Source organism: Coptis chinensis, chromosome 5, assembly GCF_015680905.1.
Source record: "Coptis chinensis isolate HL-2020 chromosome 5, ASM1568090v1, whole genome shotgun sequence".
Classification (NCBI taxonomy): domain Eukaryota; kingdom Viridiplantae; phylum Streptophyta; class Magnoliopsida; order Ranunculales; family Ranunculaceae; genus Coptis; species Coptis chinensis.
The window spans coordinates 64,180,837-64,201,665 of record NC_141460.1 but is presented as its reverse complement, the minus strand read 5'-3'; the positions used below and the strand labels follow the sequence as shown (position 1 = coordinate 64,201,665).

The window sequence follows — 20,829 nt, the reverse complement described above, 5'->3', positions numbered from 1 at the left end:
TAGAGTAAGAACATAATTCGAGATTGCCGGCTAGTCATGTCCTATAGATATATGGGTAAGTTGATATGTTCTCAACATACCCAGGAAGTACTTTTGAGCAATGGGAAGTAATTAGTAAATGTCTGGGAGGTGCTGTTACATGCTAGTCAGACTCGGTACAAATATTCAAACTTGGAAGGGAGGAAATGTGAACAATTTTGAGTCAGGTATGGTACATAGGGTTTTCTCGAATTTTGTTTTGGCTGTGTTTTACTTCTCCTAGATATATTGGAAATAGTGGTATCACTGCTCAATTTCCTCGTATAATCTCTTTAGGTACATCTATTTGATTCTTAATGTTTCTCAGAAATCGTTCCACAATCTTATTTTATTACTCCCTTAAGAGAAGCTGGTGTGGATTGTGGAATGACAACCTTTATTCAACACTTTGATTTCTGGCACAATAGTTTGGAAACTATTGTCGCCGGCTTTTGTTTGCTGTTGTTTAGTTTTTTTTTTATGGGGCCTAATTGGCTCATTTAGTGGGGCGAAAATCCTAATTGGCTTATCTAGTGGGGGGTAATACTAGTTAACCCAATTTGTTATAGACTCATAAATTGATGTGTTAAGCATATTGACAGAGGTTACTAAGTATTCCATTGGACTAAAATATTGGTAGGCAATAAAGTCTACTGTAGAGGTTATTTAGAGTTGTGTTGCGCAGTACCTATCTTGACTTCGACTCTTCTAACTATAAAAACATGAACGATGAGAACAATCTCCATGACCAAACACAGCCTAGCAAGTTTTGGACAGTGTGACTGAAGGGTCGCATGAAACAAATTTACTTGGGTGTAAGTCAAGGGTACAAAGTGAACTGCCTTGTGAGTAAGTACACCCTATAATGAAGATACGTTATTTATAAATGCTGAGGAAGCCGCCATTGGAGTCAATTTGAGTTCTTCATAATCATGAAGTTACATTTAACTATTTGTTGTTGACCTATACCTGTACCTTCTTGCCCAGAAGAGATAGTGTAAGAAATTTAATCCACTCAAGGCACACATTAACCAGTAGAATCGCTCGAGATGGTAATGATTCAAGTTACTACCAGATAGCCATGGTGTGTCCCTGGAGGTACCTGTGACGCTGTTGACTACCGAGACAAGAACTGAGCTGAGGTAGTACCCCATTGCCAATGAAGCCCAAGACAGTGCCATGGCCAAAGATCTGATTCTTGCAGGTGCCTCTGTGAAGAAGAATTCCAGTAACCCAGCCAAGGTGAATAAGTCAGCTGAACCAAGAAACAAGTACTGCAAAGCCACCCAAAAGAATGTGATTGGTAATGAATCATTTGAGTCAAGTAGACCTGAACGAGTGGCCACCCTCTTTCGCTTGACTTCAACCAAAGCTGCGACTGCCATTGCAATGATAGAGAGTACTAACCCAATACCAATACGTTGCAAATGAGATATTCCCATCTCAGTCTTCGTTACTTTCCTAGCAAATGGGATGATGAGATGGTCATAGAGCGGTGCCAGGATTATGATGAATAGAACAAGGAAGACAGGAAGGGAGGCAGGTGGAACCTTCAAGGATCCAACCTTTGTGTCCATTGTCGCTGCTTGTTCCACAGAGAAGGTTGATAGCTGGGCTAGACAGCAGTTAAGCATGATGGTGCAAGCAAAGATGGGAAGAATTCTGACCACTACTTTCACCTCTTCTACATCTTCCACAGTGCATTTACCTGGTAAATAGGCTTGTTTTTTGCTGCTTTGTTGAGAAACTTGAGACCTTTGGCAAGGGACTGAGTTTGAAGATTCTCTTTCGTCTTCTCTTCTTCCTCTTCTTCTTTATCCTCCGTAGTCTGAGTTGGGTACATTGGGCTTGTGTTCATGCTTGCAATTGCGTTACTTGGACTCCTACTTAAGCATGTTGGGGAAGTTGCTGCCAGCAACACCTATTCCAGTGAAGCTGCATCATTAGAACTTAAAGAAGGATATAACTTAAGCGACTTGGTATGCTCAAAATGGTAATGGTTTCAGATAGAGCTTAACAGAGGAACATGATTTGTTCAAGACGATCTCAAACATTGGTAATAAGGCGTTATTGTAGTCTTACTACATGATGGAACCTTTGAACGACGCTTACCTTTGCTATGGTTGTTAGAGGACTTCCTGTAGGAATCTTATTCTTGTATGTAGTAGAGCCAGCAAGGAAGATAGGTATTGACAGCAATATTGTCACAGTTGAGATTCCGAAACCCCATTGCCATCCTTTATTGTCTTCAATCCATACAACCAATGTTACCGCTACCAAGGCGCCACAAGATAGGCAGAACACAAAGTAGTTGAAAAATGTCGATCTCTGCTTCCTTCCTTCTGGAGTACTTTCATCAAATTGCTCAGCTCCTTGTGCCGGTAACGATCCTTTTATGCCTCCGATGCCTAGTGCAGTCAAGTAAAGCCCACCAAATAACATTGCCGCCTTCCAGTTTGAGACTTCTTCACAAGAAATGCTGGTGTTAACTCGATCACAGGGCGGGGGCTTAAGAGATGGTAAATGTGCTTGGACTGTTAGTATCACAAGACCCTGTTCCAATGACCAAACTTGAGTCATAGAAGGGATATTTTTAGAATTTTATTCACAAACATCAGTTATTCATTCTCAATTAATAATTTCCTTCTATTTAAGTTGAAAAAATGGTTTGGTTCCAATTCAGCCTTGGCATTTATTTACTTATTTTTATTTATTTATTTATATATTTTTTCCTTAGGAAACGAGCCGCGGCTTTGAGACCTAAAATCTGTTCAGGGTTGGCCCTTTGCAACTAGAGGTGAAATTGAGCGAGCAAAAAACGACTAGAGCGCATGTTTAGAAAACATTGAAGAACTTTCATCTTTTACTTCCAAACATTTCCATCCTGTGTTCGTCAGAATGCAAAACGACTTGTAGTAGTTCAAGTCAGAATACGGGTTTCTGAGAAGTCTTCTCCCTTTGGCACCATGCTTTACATGGTCAGAAGTCACAAGTAAATGGGATCAATTTAAGGTCCGAAAGTTCAAATACAGAACATATTTTACCTGAACTTTCCTCAATCTTACATACTGTATATGGCGTAGAATCTGGTGCACATGATGAAGGCTTGGAATCACGGGGACTTGCCCAAAATTCAGGCTCTTCTAACATGCTAAATATTCTCTGTATACACTGTTATTACAATCTATAAGATCACTTGTCTCTTCTCTTTACTCTTCTATCTCCTCTTTCTCTTTATGTATTTTTTTCTTTTTTCTTTTCTCCTCCCTCCTCCTTTTATATCTATTTCTCTCTTTCTAACCTCTATTCTCATCTGGTTCGTCGATCTTCTGCCATCCATTGTCCCCCTCTCTCTTCACGTATCGCGACAGTTATCTTGCAGTTATGATTCCGCTCTCTCTCTCTCTCCACGTCTCATAGCAGTTCCAAAACAGTTAGGATACCGCGAATCTAATCCCATGCAACCTGTCCCCCCATACTATACCGCATCCGGTCCCATTGTCACCACTAATCTCCTAGGTCATGAATACGATCCATACAGATGCTCTCTCTCGGTCTTATTGATGGTCCGCGAACAACTATGGGGCCGAGAACTAACATTTCTCATCTCATACACCTTTCGCGATATACCTCTTCTCTGACACTGCCACTCTGTCCCCATATCTTTTCTCTCTCAGCACGTGTTCCACGTGCTTCCTCTTTATTGCCATGTGAAAATACGACGCACGCGCATCATATTCTGCCTCTTCGAAAATTGAGATTCCACGTGTCACACTTTCCTTGGTTCTTTTGTTGGCTATTCCCTTTATGCCCTTGCCCCTTCAAATCCCGCTCAAACCTCTCTCTTCTCTCAAAACCCCAAACCCTCACCAATCTTTTCAACTTCCTTTCCTTCAACTCTTTCCAACTTCTTCCCACTATTCTTCCCTCCGGTAGCTCTCCAGCACTGTTCGTGTTCTACGACCTCCGTTGTCTTGGCTCCCTCTTATCGCAGGTTTGTCTTCCCCCTTCTTATTTGTTTTCCTTTCCTCTCATTATTTGTTTTAATCGTTTTTTTTTGGGTGCTGCTTCTTCATCACTTTCTTCTTTTCTAGAATTGCATACCTCTCTTTTTGTAAACTCCCTTCTTAGCACTGGTTCCATTATGTCTGGATCGGAATCGGAGGCTACCTCCGCCACAAAATCCTCCGCCACCAAATCCGATAGATCTGAATCGTCTACCCCTAGATCTAGCCATCCCTCCGCGGAACGATATGAATCCCCAGCTTCTGATTCCACTGACCCTATCGTTGTTCCATCTACTTCTGGGAGGAAACCTTCTCTGCCTCCCCCACCATCCTACTACCGCAGACCCAACTTAGATGCCGTTAAAGCCGCTTATGGCATACCTAGTGACATTATTCTAGAACACGTGTCTGGCATCACCCACTTTCCTCACTTGGTAGCACCGCGCCCCGGCTATCTTGTCGCTACTGTAGGACAGATAGCGGCTGGTTTGCGTTTTCCCTTAACTCTACTTGACGTCGAGGTTTGTAACCATTTCAACATTCCTCCGTGCCAAGGCATAGGTAACTTCTAGCGTGTTATGTATGCCGCCTAACTATTACAATGAGACCCACTCCCCTAAAATCCAACTTCGCGATATCCTTGCTCACTTATATATAAAGAAAAGCACTAAACTTGGGAGTGTGGGATACCAATCCTTCTGCACTCGTCCACAAAAGAAGTCTTTTATTCTTTACATCACCACTTTTGACAAGGTGTGGCACCACTATCCGTTGTATGTGTCTGGGAGTTTTTTATCTGCGGACCTCCCTTCGGAAGTTTCTCTGAGGCATCTCCATTTCCTTACGAGTGGTAAGTAAGCCATTTTGAGTCGCAGTATTTATGTCCCACTTGTTTGTAATTTGTCTTTATTCTTGGTGATATAAGTTGGAGACTCGATTCGCGATCATAGATATACAACGGCGTTTCATCATAAATCTTCCAATCCCTTCGCGAACTTGGAAGCGCACAGTGTAAAGTCCTCGGCATTGATCCGGAAAAGGCCAATCCTCTCTTACTTGACCCTTCTTTAAAAGACATTGACAAATACCAAGGCCCCCTATATCGCCTGCCGCCCCCCAAAGAAAGAAAGCCAAAACCTTCCCCACCTCAAAAAAGAAAATGTCCAGCTCACAAGTCCTTCAAATATACCACCAAAATTTCTCATTCACGAAATTTGTTGCTTCAACGTGTTTCTTGCCGCTAAAGCTAAAACTACTGCTGACACCCCTCCTTCTTCGTACTCTCATGTGGCTGAGTGGGAAGATGATTTTGCCCATACTTCTTTTACCCCTTCTGCTACCGCTATGGACGTGAACAAATACAAGCTTTGGGACAATGACTCTGATGGCGATGCGCCTGTTGAAGTTTCAAATAAGAGTCCAACGAAGAAGGCCAAAACTACTTCCACTTCTCATCCCCCCACTAGTACCTTCAGATCGATCCTTTTCATGGGTTCGCTATCCCTTCAGCGCCATAGACAAGACCCACTTCCAGTCGGTCCCTTAACATCAGGCCCAGTCGAAGTTTGGCAACCCAAATTCAAGGGCAGGGATCGCGATGTTACTACTCGAGACTCAGCTTTGGAAAATCCAGTTGTTGCCGCATCTTTGTTTTTCAGCTCTCATCTCCCTCGGGATCAAGCCTATGGAGATTCTGGCACTGTCGCATCTCATAGGGCCTCCATTTACACTGGTTGGGAAAAGGTGCGTGCTATTAATGTTACTCTCTCTTTATCCGTTTTACTACCTTTTATACCCAATATGTCTCTGCAGCTAAGTTTGGATATCGGCTATGTGTTGCGCGGCCTAACCAGCACTGTGGAGAATCTGGAGGTTGTGAAGCAGGAGATTCATGGACCTGATGGCTGGAAGGCCAAGTATGCTAAGCTGGAGAAGGAAAGGGACGATTCGCGGATTGTGGCACTCAAGGCCCACAAGCAGCTCTAGGTGGCCGAGGACAAGCACCGCGACTACATAGCGGGGGTCAATTCAAAATTGGAAAGCCTCAAAGAGACAGAGAAACTTGCCACTAAAGCCGCTGTAGACAAGGCTTTGAAAGAAGCCGCGAAGCGATTCTGGGGTCTAGCTGCGAAGAAGATAGCTTGTGAATTGCAACAACAACTTGATCAGCTTACCGCTGATGGCCGTCTTCTTCCACCGCCGCCTCCAGTTGCAGATACACCATCTTTGGTACCATCGACCACGCCTCCTGAGACTGCTGAGACACTACCCCTGATGTGACTACTCCCCTTACTAATGTTGACACCTCTCCAGTTGAATTGGACGAAGACAACAACACCGCTGTTGGTGAGGAGGCAAATATCGCTCAGGAAGAAGGGAATACTGAACCTCAGCAGTAACATGTGCTGGCTTTCTTTCTTTGCCGCTTTTCTATCTGACTTGTAATTTCTTTGTGGAACAACTATCTTTTGTATGTGTTTGAACAAATATTTCATCGACCCACTACATTTGCGTAGTAGGTGCCAATCAAACTTGCGTTATACTCCATTTGCACTTTCATTTACCATTTGCCATAATTTCTTCAAATTTCGCCCTTCTTTCGATTCGTTATGCATTGAAGCCATTTAATCTATTAAAAAATTTAATATGAATATCCTTTTCATAATCTTTGAAGGGGCTATCTTGATTTTCATCCAAGTTGTTTGCACTCATTTCCCCTGCAGACTTAGTTAGCTGTGAAGCCAGCTAGGGTTGCCCCTAAGTTGTCTACCACCGCGAAGGGATTAATCCCCTCGTTCTCTTTGGCTAGCTGTGAAGCTAGATGGGGGCGGCTCAATTTGCCCCCAGTTTGATTCGGACGTATAGTCCGCGAAGGGCTCTTCCCCCCCGCTCTCTCTATACAGCTGTGAAGCTATTCAGGGTTGCCCCCAGTTTGATTCGGACTTGCAGTCCGCGAAGGGCTCTTCCCCAGCTCTCTTTTATACAAATTGTGAAGTCGCTCGTGGTTGCCCCCGGTTTGATTAGGACTTGCAAGTTAGCGAAGCGGCTCTTCCCCCGCTCTCTTTGTACGGTGTGGAAGCTATTCGGGTTGCCCCGGTTTGATCAGGGACGTAAAGTCCAGCGAAGGGCTCATCCTCCGCCCTCTTTATCTGGTTGTGAAGCTGTTTCGTGGTTGCCCCCATTTCGATTCGGACGCATACCGTCGGGCGAAGGGCTCTTTCCCCGCTCTCTGACAAATTGTGAAGCTTTTTCAGGGTTGCCTCCATTTTGATTCGATGTGCAATCCGAAAGGCTCTCCGGTCTCTCTATACAGCTGTGAAGCTTGTTGAGAAGTTATGTTCGTTCCAAAATTGATAATTTATTATCTACCGCTGATTCGATTGAAAGAAGTGCATGTTTATTTCACAGACATAATAATAAACAATACAGATAGTGCACTATCTTAAGCTCTTTCTTAAATCTGTCATACGAAAAGACTAAGTACAGACTCTAGACATGGAACGTTTTTAACATTCTGACATTCCACGGCCTCTCTATCTTTGCCCCTGTCGTAGTCTGTAATCCATAAGTTCCAGAGTTACCCTTTTTACTGATGACATAGGGTCCTTCCCAGTTTGGACCCAACTTTCCTTCGTTTTCTTTCTTGGTGGCAGGAGTAACTCGTCGCAGCACCAGGTCCCCCACCGCAAAACTCCACGGCTTTACTTGTTTATCATACTGTCTCTGTAAAGTCCGATGGTATTCCTCCAACCGAATACAAGCTATCTCTCTTCTTTCTTCGACAAGATTCAAATCCGCAGCTAATATTTTCTCATTCATGCCTCTTTCAACAGCCTGGGTTCTGGTTGTGGATTCTATCATTTCCACTGGTATGACGGCCTCTACACCGTACCCTATTGCGAATGGGGATTCATTAGTGGATGTTCTTGGTGTGGTCCGATATGCCCATAGCACATGACTTAACTCGTCTGCCCAAGCACCCTTTCTCTCCTCCAACTTTCGCTTTAAATTGTCCATTATTATTTTGTTGGATGCATCTGCTTGTCCATTTCCCTCAGGGTTGTAGGGGGCCGAGAACCTTTGCTTTACTTTAAACGCCTGTGAAAAGTCTCGGACCTTTCCCCCGGTAAACTGAGTTTCGTTGTCCGCGATTACTGTATGTGGCAGCCCGAACCTGCATATGATATTCTCCCACAAAAACTTCTTCATGTTTTCTTCTTTAACTTGTTGCAAAGCCACGCCTTCTACCTATTTGGTAAAATAGTCAGTAGCGGCTAACAGAAATCTCCTCTTACCGCTCGCCATTGGTAGCGGTCCTACAATATCCAGTCCCCACATGGCGAACGACCATGGGCTAAACACATTATGCAATGGCTCAACTGGTGAGTGTATGAATGAAGCAAATCGTTGGCATTTCTCTCATTTCTTGGCGTACTCTGTGGCATCTCTTTTCATATGGGGCCAAAAATACCCTTGTGATATCAACCTATGAGTTGTAGTTCGTCCTGCAGAATGACTACCACAATCTCCTTCGTGAACCTCTGCCAGAACCTCTTGTGCCAGCGGTGGACCTATACATTTAAGCAATGGTTCGTTGAAATTTCTCCTGTATAGTGCCCCTTCCAGCAATGTGTACCTTTGACTCAACTGTTCCATCCTTCGTCTGTCCTGTTTATTCTCTACCTCTACTCCCTTTAAGAAATTCTTAATCGGTGTTATCCAACCCTGATCTCCCTCGGTAGTGAGCAAAACCCCATCCTCATCTGATGTACTTGGTTTGCTCAACACTCTAACTTCAATAGACCGACCCTCTGATCCGGGTAGGATTGCCACCACATAAGCCAAAGCATCGACATGTCTATTCTCTCCGTGGCCCAGATGAGCAAATTGTATTTTGTCAAACTCGCTTGCCTTTCGCTGTAGGACATCAAAGTATTTCGCCATCCGAGGGCAGCGAGCTGCAAACCCTCCATTCACCTGACAAGCTACCAAATTGGAATCTGAGTAAACAAACAACTCTTTCACCCCCAGATCCTTGGTCAAGTCTAATCCAGTTATCACAGCTTCATATTCAGACTCGTTATTTGAAGCCGCGAATCCCAATTTCATAGATAAATCAAGGCGATTGTTCTGAGGAGTTACTAACACGACCCCTATTCCATTTCCTGTATCTGTAGCAGAACCATCCGCGAAAACTCTCCACCCATTGCGCATATCCCAAGGATCCAAAGGATCGCTACTAACCTCCCCTTCAGATTCCATTAACATTTCCTCTCCCCAAGTGGGATCCTCTGCCGGAAATTCAGCCAGAAACTTCGCCACGGATTGTGCCTTTTCCGCTGTTCTGACTTGGTATGTAATCTCGTAAGAACTGAGCAATATCGGCCACTTAAGCATCCTACCTGACTTCTCGGCCTTCAACGCTTGTCTGAGAGGCAAATTTGTTACTACCACTACAAAATGAGCTTCGAAGTAAGGCTTTAATTTAAGAGCTGAAAATATCAGAGCCAAAGCATACTTTTCAATCCTACTATACCGGGTCTCTGCATCCAGTAGGGTTTTGCTTTGAAAGTAAACTGGCCTTTCTATCTTGTCGATCACCCTCACTAGAACTGAACTGATAACGTACTCGCTAACACCCAGATACAAATGCAGCTTTTCTCCATGTTCCGGTCGTGAGAGCAAGGGTGCCTGCCTGAGGTAGCTTTTCAAGTCTTGAAAGGCTCTTTCGCATTCCGCGGTCCAATGGAAATCAGGAGTTTTTCTCAGCAAGCGGTATAGAGGCCGGCATTTGTCCGACGACTTGGAAATGAATCTATTAAGGGCGGCAACTCGTCCAGCCAGTCGTTGTACTTCCTTCACATTCTGCAGAGAGGGCATCTCAATCAACGATCGAATCTGCTCTGGATTTGCCTCTATTCCGCGGTGTGTGACTACATAGCCTAGAAACTTTCCTGAAGTTACCCCAAATGAGCATTTCTCGGGATTGAGTTTCAGTTTATGCTTCCGCAGTATGCCAAAAGTTTCATGGAGGCCTTCTAAGTGTTCCTTTTCCGATATGCTTTTTTCCACCATGTCGTCAATGCATATTTCTATCCCCTTTCGAATCTTGCCTTCGAACATCTTTTCTCCCAACCGCTGAAAGGTAGCACCCGCATTCTTTAAGCTAAAAGGCATCCTGGTGTAACAATAGGTACCACCCTCCACCACAAAGGTGGTTTTCTCCTGATCTGGTCCGAACATCGCGACCTGATTGTATCCCATCGATGCATCCATGAAAGAAAACACCTTGTATCCTGCCGTTCTATCAACTAACTCATCCACTTGGGGCATAGGGTAACAATCTTTCGGGCATTCCTTGTTGAGGTCTGTGAAATCAACACACATTCTAACCTTGCCATTCTTTTTCGGTACTGCGACCACATTAGACAACCACTCTGTAAACTCCACTTCCCTTATTATCCCAGCCCCCTTCAACCGTATAACCTCTTCGCGAATCCCTTCAGCATATTTGGGCCTTATGCTTCTCATTTTCTGTCGCACTGGCTTAGCATCTTCATTCATATGCAGATGATGACAAGCATACTCTGGGTCTAAGCCCGTGATATCCTCGATTACCAATGCAAATATATCGGTATTGTCCGTCAAAAACTACACCAACTTACCCTTCCATTCCTCCGGTAAGTCAGCTCCAACCGATGTAAACTTTTCCTCATCTCCCACCCCAAGGTTCATTACTTCTAACTCATCCAACGTTTTCGGTCCCAGCGGAGGCTCGTACCTTTCTGTTTCCGTTGCCCCTTGTAAAATCTATGATGATCCTGGTTCGTTCGACAACCCCTCCCCTTTTGTTCTGTAAACCATACCTTTTACATTAACTTGATGGATATTCTGCGCTACTACTTGGTCCCCCCCTTATTTCGTATGTCCCCCTATTAGTAGGGAAGTGGATCACTTGATAAAATGTCGAGGGGATGGCCTTCATTTCATGGATCCATTTTCTCCCTAGAATGGCATTATATTGAGAACTTGAATCCACCACCATAAACCTGGTGAATACCGTTATCGGACCAGCTATAACCGGTAGCATCAATTCCCCCATGGGCTCTGTCATGCTGCCATTGAACCCATACAGATTAGTTCGAGGTGCTTTTAACTGATTTTTTCCGATATTCATCTCCTCCATCGCCCCCTTAAATAACAAGTCCACTGAACTGCCGCAGTCTATCAATACTCTTTTTACCAGATAATTGTCCATTGCTATAGTAATTACCAACGCATTCTCATGCGGGGAAATCACTGACTCTAAGTCCTCACCCACTGCTGCTCCGCAAATTAACCGCAGTATGCTTACCACCGCATTCACTTATTGTAAACTCGCTGTCTTTCTCATCTTTTCTCGGTGTGCATTTCTTCCCAAGGTTTCTCCACTAAAGATGACATTGACGGTACCTAAAATTCTAGCCGGAGCTGGCACCCTCTCTTCCTGGTGAACCTCTGTGACAAACTCCCTGAGCATCCCCTTTTCTATCATTCTTTCCACCAACCATTTCAATACATAACACTCATTCGTGGCGTGATTCCTGATTTTATGATACGCACAAAATGGTTTCCCTTCTATCTCCATAGGTGTATTTCGCGGACCCTCAAAGTACTGCTGCCCCTTAATCAGCGGCAAGATTTTCTTTAAGGGCCTGTTGAGTGGAGTCTGTTCAATTTCCCTGTACGACTTCCTCTCCCGGATATCCCTTCGGCCGCGGTCTCCCGTCCTATCCGGACCTCGGCCCTCTCCTCTGTACGCTCCTTTCTCTCTTTCCTTTATTCTACTCTTTCCCTTGCTGACATCTTGGTCGACGGTCTGCACTGTTTTCCTTGATCTCTTCTGTTCTTTCGCATTTCTATGCATTATGTCCTCGTAGCGTATGTATTTTTCTACCTTTGGATACAGAGCATGCAAAGAAGTGATTTCGATTTTGGAAACCGACTCATGAACTCTATTTCCCGCCCTCAAGCCGTGCTGGAAGGCTATGACCATGATATGTTCCTCCAAATTTTCCACCCGCAATGTCTCCTCCTTAAACCTACACAGAAACTCTCTTAATGACTCTGCGGACCTTTGTTTTATGTTGAACAGAGCTGCGATGTCAACCACCCTTCTTTTTTGGTGTATGAAGTGATCAACAAACGCACGCTCCAGTTCTTCAAACCTTTTGATGCCCCATGAAGCCAACCTGTAATACCAATCGGAGGCTCCCCCCTTTAGACTGGGGGGGAACATCATGCAGTGAAGCCCATCATTTATTCTCCTGCCATAACGGCATCTGTTGCTGAAAATGGTGCAAGTGATCCGTCGGGTCTCCCTTTCCATCATACCTCTCAAATCTTGGCTGGGCGAACCTCTTAGGCACTTCCGAATTCCATATCGAATCTGCTAGTGGATTTTTGTTGAGGCTTGCCACCTCCTTCTGTGTAGCGCTCTGGTTCGCTTTTTCTGCTGCGCGGTTCATCTCCCTATCTTTCTCAATCATCGCCTGTACTACCTCCAATGTGATACCCACCGTTTGTTCAGCCTCCTGTGGCGGGTATTCCTCATTCTCCCCCTCCACTTCGCTGCTCCGGTGATCATTCCGCCCGTTTCACCATGTGTAATCTCTCTCTCTTTCCTTAATTCGTCATTCTCAGTCCGTAACCTAACTATCTCCTCCTGGAGAAGTCTGGTAGCGTACGCCGCCGCGTTAGATACTTCTTCCTCTCCTACCCCTTCTTCTCCTACCCTTTCCGCTCCGTGTGTTCTCTGTTTCCTCGGCTGTTCCTCTAACCATTGCTTTCTTAGGTCTCCCTACTCCCCTTTTCACTACAGTAGCCATTTTCTCTTCGTGTCTCCACAGACGACGCCAAAATGTATACACTGTTATTACAACCTATAAGATCACTTGTCTCTTCTCCTTACTTTTATCTCTCCTCTTTCTCTCTATATATTTTTTTCTTTTTTCTTTTCTCCTCCCTCCTCCTTTTATATCTCTTTCTCTCTTTCTAACCTCTCCTCTCATCTAGTTCGTCGATCTTCTGCCATCCATTGTCCCCTCTCTCTCCACGTATCGCGGCAGTTATCTTGCAGTTATGATTCCACTCTCTCTCTCCACGTCTCGCAGTAGTTCCAAAGCAGTTAGGATATCGCGAATCTGATCCCATACAACCTGTCCCCCCATACTATACCGCATCCGATCCCATTGTCACCACTAACCTCCTAGGTCATGAATACGACCCATACATTCTCTCCCAATATTTGTTTCTATTTTAGTGTTTGTCGGCTAAGGTTGAGATTTAAAGTTTCGCTTTATAATTTCTTTCACATGAAATTTCATGTACAATATTGACTTCCACCCATTGACAATGTTGGTAAGAAAGGCCATTTTGTGGCCAAAATTTGCGCTTAAACGACAAATATAGCTTTTTTAATTAGCAATAAATGAGCTATATGACGAAAGTTCTACCACACAAAAAAAAAAGGCAATTCCATCGGGCACTCATCAAATTGGATTGGGCAACCCCTAAAAAAAAAGAAATTTTACAAGTTTGCCATATTACAAGTTTGTCATCAAAGCCCATGTCCAGCAACCAATTCAACCGGTATCATATCGCCAAAACGAACCCTCCGGGCCGTTTCTGTTTACACTCAAACGACGTGACCACGTCATTTCTGTTTACACTCAAACGACGTGACCACATCGTTTCAGTGTATACTGAAACTACGTGACCACGTAGTTTGAGTGTACACTCAAACTATGTGACCACGTCGTTTCTGTTTACACTCAAACTACGTGACCACGTCGTTTCAGTGTACACTCAAACTACGTGGTCACGTAGTTTGAGTGTACACTGAGACGATATGGTCACGTCGTTTGAGTGTTAGTTTGAGTTTGAGTTACATTCAAACTACATGGCCAAGTCGTTTGAGTGTATACTCAAACGATATGGACAACTTCGTTTGAGTGTTATTCACACTAACACTCAAACTACGTGACCATATCGTTTGAGTGTACACTGAAACGACGTGGTCACGTAGTTTGAGTGTTAGTGTGAGTAATACTCAAACGACTTGTCCATGTAGTTTGAGTATACACTCAAACGACTTGGTCATGTAGTTTGAGTATACACTCAAACGATATGGTCACGTAGTTTGAGTGTACACTCAAACGCACTCAAACGACGTGGCCATATCGTTTGTGTGTGCATTTTAGATTTGGCTAATCATTTGATATCACATGCAAGTCGTTTAGGACTTATATGGGGCAATATGGTGAAGTCATTTGGACATAAACACCAATTACACTTTTCTTATAGATAAACACTAACATTTTTCTTATAATACAAATAATTAATCGATCATAAGTATATAATAATTTATTTAAATAATTATGTGCAAAATTGAATTAGTAATGATCAATTATCAACACATTCCAATTGAATTAGGAAAATTGAAATCCGATTTAAAAAATTAGGTTTGAAACAACACAATTACACCAACAAAACATGCACTCTGCACTCTCATAGTCACCTATCTTTATAACCAAGTTAAAACATGTAATCAAATATGTTAAAATCTAAAATAATAATTTGTTTTATATCTAAACTTGTTATTATTATTATTTTTTTCAATTGTAAATCATAAACTAGTTTGGGGTTTGGAGTTCAGGGTTCAGGGTTTAGAAATTTCGTACCAACATATTTCACTTAATTATTTGAAATAATAATTTATTTTATATCTAAACTTGTTATTTTTTATTTTATTTTTAAAATTGTAAATCATAGACTATGTTGGGGGTTTGGGGTTTAGGGTTTAGGGTTTAGGGTTATTTACAAATTGCGTAACTACGTATTTTACTTAATTATTCAAAAATAATAATTTGTTTTATTTATAAACTTATTATTTATTATTTTCTTTTTCAAATTTTGAATCATAAACTAGTTTGGGGGTTTGGGATTTGGGTTTAGGGTTTACAAATTTCGTACCGACATAAACAAATTTTAATTTCAAACATATTTCACTCAATTATCCAAATCTAAAATAATAATTTGTTTTATATCTAAACTTGTTATTTTCCATTTTTTTTTATTCAATTGTGAATAATAAACTAGTTGGAGGGGGGGGGGTGTTAGAGTTTAGGGTTTACAAACATATTTCACTCAATTATTCGAAATATATCAAAATTTCAAATATATATAAAATACTCATTACTCCTCCTTGCTTTTTTTTTTTTATCAAAATTCTTACTCCTTACATAGAATACTCAAGTTTCTCTACATACTCAAGTTTTTCTACATATTAGAATACATAAGTTTTTCTAAATGGAACATGAAGATAAAGAAGAATCATTTGAGGTAATGTTTGAGGTACAACAACAAATTAGAGAAGAACGACAAATTAGAGAAGGAGAAAATATAAGATATGTTAAAAGTGAAGAAGTGGAACAAAATGTTGAAGGTCAAGGTGAAGAATTTGAAGATGCGACAAGTAGACAAACCTCCTAACTTATAATTTTTGAAATTTTTTTGCCATAACCTCATTTGTTTTATTGACATATTCATATCAAAAACTCATCAAACAACCTGCTAATATCCAAAACTCAGTACAAACAACAATCCCAAACGCCATATTACAAGTAATGGCGCACAATTATTACAAAATACATCAAATTCAAAAATACATAAATTACATCAACATCGGAGGAAGCCATTGTTTTCGACCCCTTTTCTCTCTTCTTCTTAGGTTCAGGCGCGTCACCACGACCCGAAGAGGAACCGCTGCCACTAAACAACCTCTTTACACCATTGAATGTAGTTTTTGCTACATTCTTGACATTATTTGATCGAGACATTGCTACAAAGAAAAATAAAACAAGTATTAGTAACTATAATAAGTTTAATCAAATCTACACTTATGTTAGAAATCTACTTATCCCTATCCTTCTCATATGCCCTTCTTCTTTGCTTTATTCCCGGACAATTACTTTCACCAAACAATAGACACTAATACTATACCTTCATACACGTAGACATACCACACCAAACAAACAAACAAACAACAGAAGTCCTCATTTAGCTCTCAAGCGAAAAACTGACAAGAATTTTATACTTATATATGTACAGGACAATCAAGTTGTAAACTTCTACGGATGAAAGTTTCATAGAAAAAGGGTGCAGAACTTAACTCTCACTCTTATTTCTACATTACATGAACTCTCATCACAAAGTAATTCCAATCATAAGTTTGAGTGCCAATATGAATATTCCGTAATTCCAATCTATATTATTCACAATTACGAACTTTTTCTTCATTCCTTTTCTTTTTAGCATATGAATGATAAACAAAATTCTAGTTCCCAACTAGTAAGAAAATACTAATTTACACCATGTTCCGTAAAAAATACATGTGAAAATGCAACTCAGAAATCACGACTATCATCTTTCATATACAAACAAATGTCCAAACCCACGTCCCCTACTTCAATCTCGTCTCGTGGAAACAATCACAACGGGGTCAGCCCAAACACCCCTTCTCTCAAAACCACATACTCACAAGATGATTCCGGCAAATGAGGCGCAAAAACAACTTGCAACTTCCTCCTAGTCCTCACAACACCATTATCACCATCCGAACCCGTCCCTCCACCAACCACCTCCTCATTTCTCGACAAAAATAATCTCGTATTAACACAATACTTGTTTTATTATATGTTAGAACCAAGGTTATCGACAACATATAAATCAACCGAACCAAGGTTATCAACAACATACAAAAAAAATCGTTCTAAATCAACTGAACCAAGGTTATCGACAACATACAAATCATTACTTTTATACCACAACATCTCTCAACACTAGTTTCTGAGAAAATAAGAGTAATATTTACTATTGATATCGGAAAGCATGAAATTGTGGTATAACATTCTGATTAAAAATCATGGAATAAATTGGAAATTTGATTTCAAGCACTTACTTCTTCAACTGTCCACTGACCCTTAGTAGATCGTCTTGTAGGGCTTAACAATGAGAATAGCTTAACAATGGCGTGTTGGCGAGAGATGAGAGAATACTTCACTGAATTGGATTGGATTGCAAAAGCTTCAATGGCGAAATTGCAAAGGCGAATTGGATTGGATTGCAAAAATGGCGAAATTGGATTGGATTGAAATTAAGAAGATTGGATTTTGGGTTTTTTTGGTTAGGGTTCGAAGGGTTTGCGCGAGAGAGATGACCGGTTAGAGGTGGTTTTTCCGGTTTTGGGATGGAAGTTCAATGTGTCTTGGGCTTTTGTTCAATATCCTCGATCCTACTGGTGGTTTCCAAACGGGACTCAATATCCTCGATCCATAAACCTCCATAAATTGCCAAGCTAATAGCCCGTCTTTCAGCTCAATGCAACCTAATAAGTAAAACGACAAACAAGAATTACTTTGAGTTGTTTGTACGTTCCTAAAGAACAAAGAACAGGACAATTACAACATTGTAGTGCTGGTTGAGAAATGCATGCACCATTTTAGTGCATGTGCCTAGTGGGGGGATGTCTCTGTAATACGTACCTTTTATGCTTTTTAAGCTACCACCATGAATTTTAACACACCTACTGTAAACACATACAAAATGAACAAAAGGAAAAGAAACACATTCTAGTACTCCTGTCAGACAACACATATAAATCAAACACAAGAAAGATGTCCTACCACCCCCAGCAAGACGGAGTGTAAGAATCAAATATTCACAACTTACAACACTAAAAGTAGAAAGAGAGCAATGACGCCCTAAACATAATACCCAACTAACCTCATTAACAAAACACGAGATAACTCAAAGAATCGAATATCTCTAGCTCTCCACCATTAATCATCAAGTAATCAATATAACAAGGTTTTTATTCCAAGGTAAACAATAATGAAACAACAATGACTCAAGCCATTAATCCACATTCTAAATGCAGATGGAACTAGCATGACATGCACCTACACCAATGGCCAAAATGCGTTCAACTAAAAAGAACGTAACTTATTCAAAGTCCACATTTGCCGACTTGTCGTGTCAAACAATATTTGGAAATTCGAGGAAACCCAAATACATATCAACATCATGGAAGCCTAGAATACACACAATCAGTAAAAGACACAACAGATCCTATAAGTGAACATGTCATGCTATAATTCTACCATTTCGTTAACTTTTATCATCTAGAACTTTTAATATTTCAATTAAGCACGACTCAAATGTTATAGATTCATGATTATTAAATAAGGAGTGTCAAGGGAAATCATGGGCGGGTTATGCATAATCGTTTGACCATTGACATTGTTATTGCTAGCTAGGTAAAGTTCATTTGTCCATTCCTATTTTCAATCATCTACTATAATTCTACCATATTGACTTGAAAGTAAAGCGATATATGGAAACTCAACTTACCCTCTTGTTGCCTCTTCTTGGACAGAGTCATAGAGTCATATTAATAATCCATATATAACATTTCAAAGCAACAAACCATGATCATATCACATATATATGATTACATAATAAGAGATTGCACAAATTAAGAAGAACCAACCTGAATTTCAATTGAAGAACTCGCAAATTTCAAGCTTTCACCGCTCTTCCAACTTGCAATTTTGATAAAGCTCGAATTGAGAAAAACTCGAATTGAGAAACTCAAACGAATTGAGAAACTCAAATCTAGTTTTCAGTGACAAACACATACAAACTGTGATCAATGGTGGATCAATGGTGGATCAAACTCGAATTGTTGGAGATTTTGATCAATGGTGGAGAGATTGTGTTGGAGATTTTGATCAATGGTGGATCAAACCCAGTCGAAGGCTTTGCAAACTCGAGTTGTTGGAGATTTGTTGTTTTGGCCAAAACAAAAACAGTTCTTAATTCGAATTGTTGGAGAAACTCGAATCGGGCACTCGAATTGTTGGAGATTTGAAATTCAAATTTGGGGTTTTTTAGTTAGGGTTTCGAAGGGTTTGGGCGAAAGAGACGACCGGTAATTGTAGGTTTTCCCGGTTTCGATTTGGTGGGGGGGTGTATTGGGCTTTATTGTTTGGGCTTTGTTGTTTGGGCTTGGGTGGAGGCTGCCCGATCTAATATGAGTGGCGCCCAATACAGCACCCCAAAAAAATGAAAAGACTATGTTTTTTGGTTGGTTCTGAGCGATTCAGCTAGAGGTTACAAGTTCAGTTACCAAAATAAAACAGCTACAGATTACAAGTTCACAACATAGATACGAATTTTGTACTAATGGATAAGTGTCTAGTATTCCAGCAAGTATAGGAAAATGGAGTTAAAGTGTCAAACAAAATTTCATGAGTTCAGATTGTGGGAATTATTACTTCAGTTCGTTCCACTGACTCCTGATAGATTTCCTCTCACTAGTACTTGTAGTAAATGTTCACTATTCATATTGGAATTTAGTAAATACGTATCATGGACTATTTGATGATGGTAACATATAATGCCAATTATAGCAAAATGAAAGGTGTGCCGTGTGCAGAAGGTTGTGGACAACGTGTCCCAAAATATGTCAACGGTTTAAACATTTGATGTCAGTTTGCTTATATTAGTTTTACTGTTCTAGTACTAGAGACAAAATAATTCACTACAAAACAACTGACACAAAGATATAGCATTGAAGTTCCAACTGAGCTTGAAAAAGCAAATAGAAACTTCATTGCAAGTAGTGATTGGATCTTTAAAGGAAAAGTGATGTGATTGGATAATATAAGTGATAATGTGAAAATCCATGAAATATAAGTGATAAAATGAAGGAAAACTCAAAATTGAAATTCATGAAGCTAGTGAATATAAGCCAATAGGCATATATATATAGTTACCAGAAATTCAGTCACTACACTTATCAGGTATGATAAGATGTAAAGTAAGTGTCTGATAAGAATCCACCGAGGAGGGCAAGAAGAAATGCTGTTCCCATAAAATTGGTGACTGCGTTAGCTGATCTTGATGGTGAGAAGTGCATGAATTTCGATAAGTAGAGAACGAGGTTGCTTGCATTTGCCAAATACGCCAAGTTCTCTAGTACTTCTACAACTGATTCATTTGTAGAACATGAATCATACCAAACCTTTGGTTCTTACTTCAGTAATACCTAGTCATAATCAATCAATCCCAAAACTGTAAGAAGATTGATTTACTTACCTAAGACGAAAGACGCGGCGACCATGCCCCACCATGATGACCTCGCAAGCCAGGTCTTCCCCTCCAATCCAAATATCCTTCCCATCTTTCTAGTTGATTACCTTCTTCCTGAAAGATGTCATTTGTGATTGAAGAAAGTCGTTATATGTACGAAAAAACAAGAAGGATATCAAAAGTATAAACAAGAAGGAAAAAGTACCATTTCTTATGAACTTCGTCTAGGATCTTGGATATGAAAGACTTAGTACCGGGTTGAATATATAAGGATTTGAGGTGAGGCCTGAGAGGTTGGACTTCGTGTAAAATGTGTATATAAAGAAAATTGATTGCTGATGAGGGATGACTGATACAGATTACATAATATACCTTATATGAGAACTTTGATGTGTTGGTCACTCATACGGTCGTACTGTCAATGGATCGGTTTGGGTCGGGTCTTAGAAAATCCGAACCCGAACCGATAAGAAAATTGGAAATCCGAAACCGAACCGATAAGATATATTGCAAACCGAATCCGAACCGAAAACTATAAAATCAATTAAATTTTAAATTAAATTTATTAATTTTAACCACACAATTGATAAACACATACAAAATTAATCAT

At 40.9% G+C, this 20,829-nt stretch overlaps 2 protein-coding genes and 1 long non-coding RNA gene across 5 annotated transcripts; all 3 read right to left on the bottom strand.

The window, feature by feature from the left end:
- Positions 1 to 513: 513 nt before the first annotated feature.
- Positions 514 to 2,746, bottom strand: LOC147498320 (protein NRT1/ PTR FAMILY 4.6-like). The gene is given in 3 exon segments (XM_086560353.1): positions 514 to 1,726; positions 1,729 to 1,939; positions 2,131 to 2,746. Coding segments are annotated over 3 exon segments (1,443 nt in total). The 5' UTR covers positions 2,599 to 2,746; the 3' UTR covers positions 514 to 962.
- An 8,645-nt stretch (positions 2,747 to 11,391) lies between these two features.
- LOC147498319 (uncharacterized) lies at positions 11,392 to 12,393 on the bottom strand. Its single transcript, XM_086563209.1, has one exon. The coding sequence runs from the start codon at positions 12,391 to 12,393 to the stop codon at positions 11,392 to 11,394; it is 1,002 nt and encodes a 333-aa protein (XP_086419335.1).
- A 3,171-nt stretch (positions 12,394 to 15,564) lies between these two features.
- LOC147498318 (uncharacterized) lies at positions 15,565 to 20,571 on the bottom strand. 3 transcript variants are annotated; one of them, XR_015195435.1, is made up of 4 exons: positions 20,425 to 20,571; positions 20,226 to 20,333; positions 18,616 to 20,117; positions 15,565 to 15,906 (listed from the first exon to the last, which is right to left on the bottom strand). It is a non-coding gene; the product is annotated as an uncharacterized LOC147498318 (long non-coding RNA). The 3 variants fall into 3 exon arrangements; XR_015195436.1 differs by lacking the exon at positions 15,565 to 15,906 and adding an exon at positions 17,403 to 17,451; XR_015195437.1 differs by lacking the exons at positions 18,616 to 20,117; positions 20,226 to 20,333; positions 20,425 to 20,571 and adding an exon at positions 17,026 to 18,348.
- Between the last annotated feature and the right edge of the window lie 258 nt (positions 20,572 to 20,829).

Excerpts from the sequence above, each read along its gene's own strand:
- LOC147498319 (XM_086563209.1), bottom strand. The coding sequence starts at position 12,393 with ATGGAAAGGGAGACCCGACGGATCACTTGCACCATTTTCAGCAACAGA.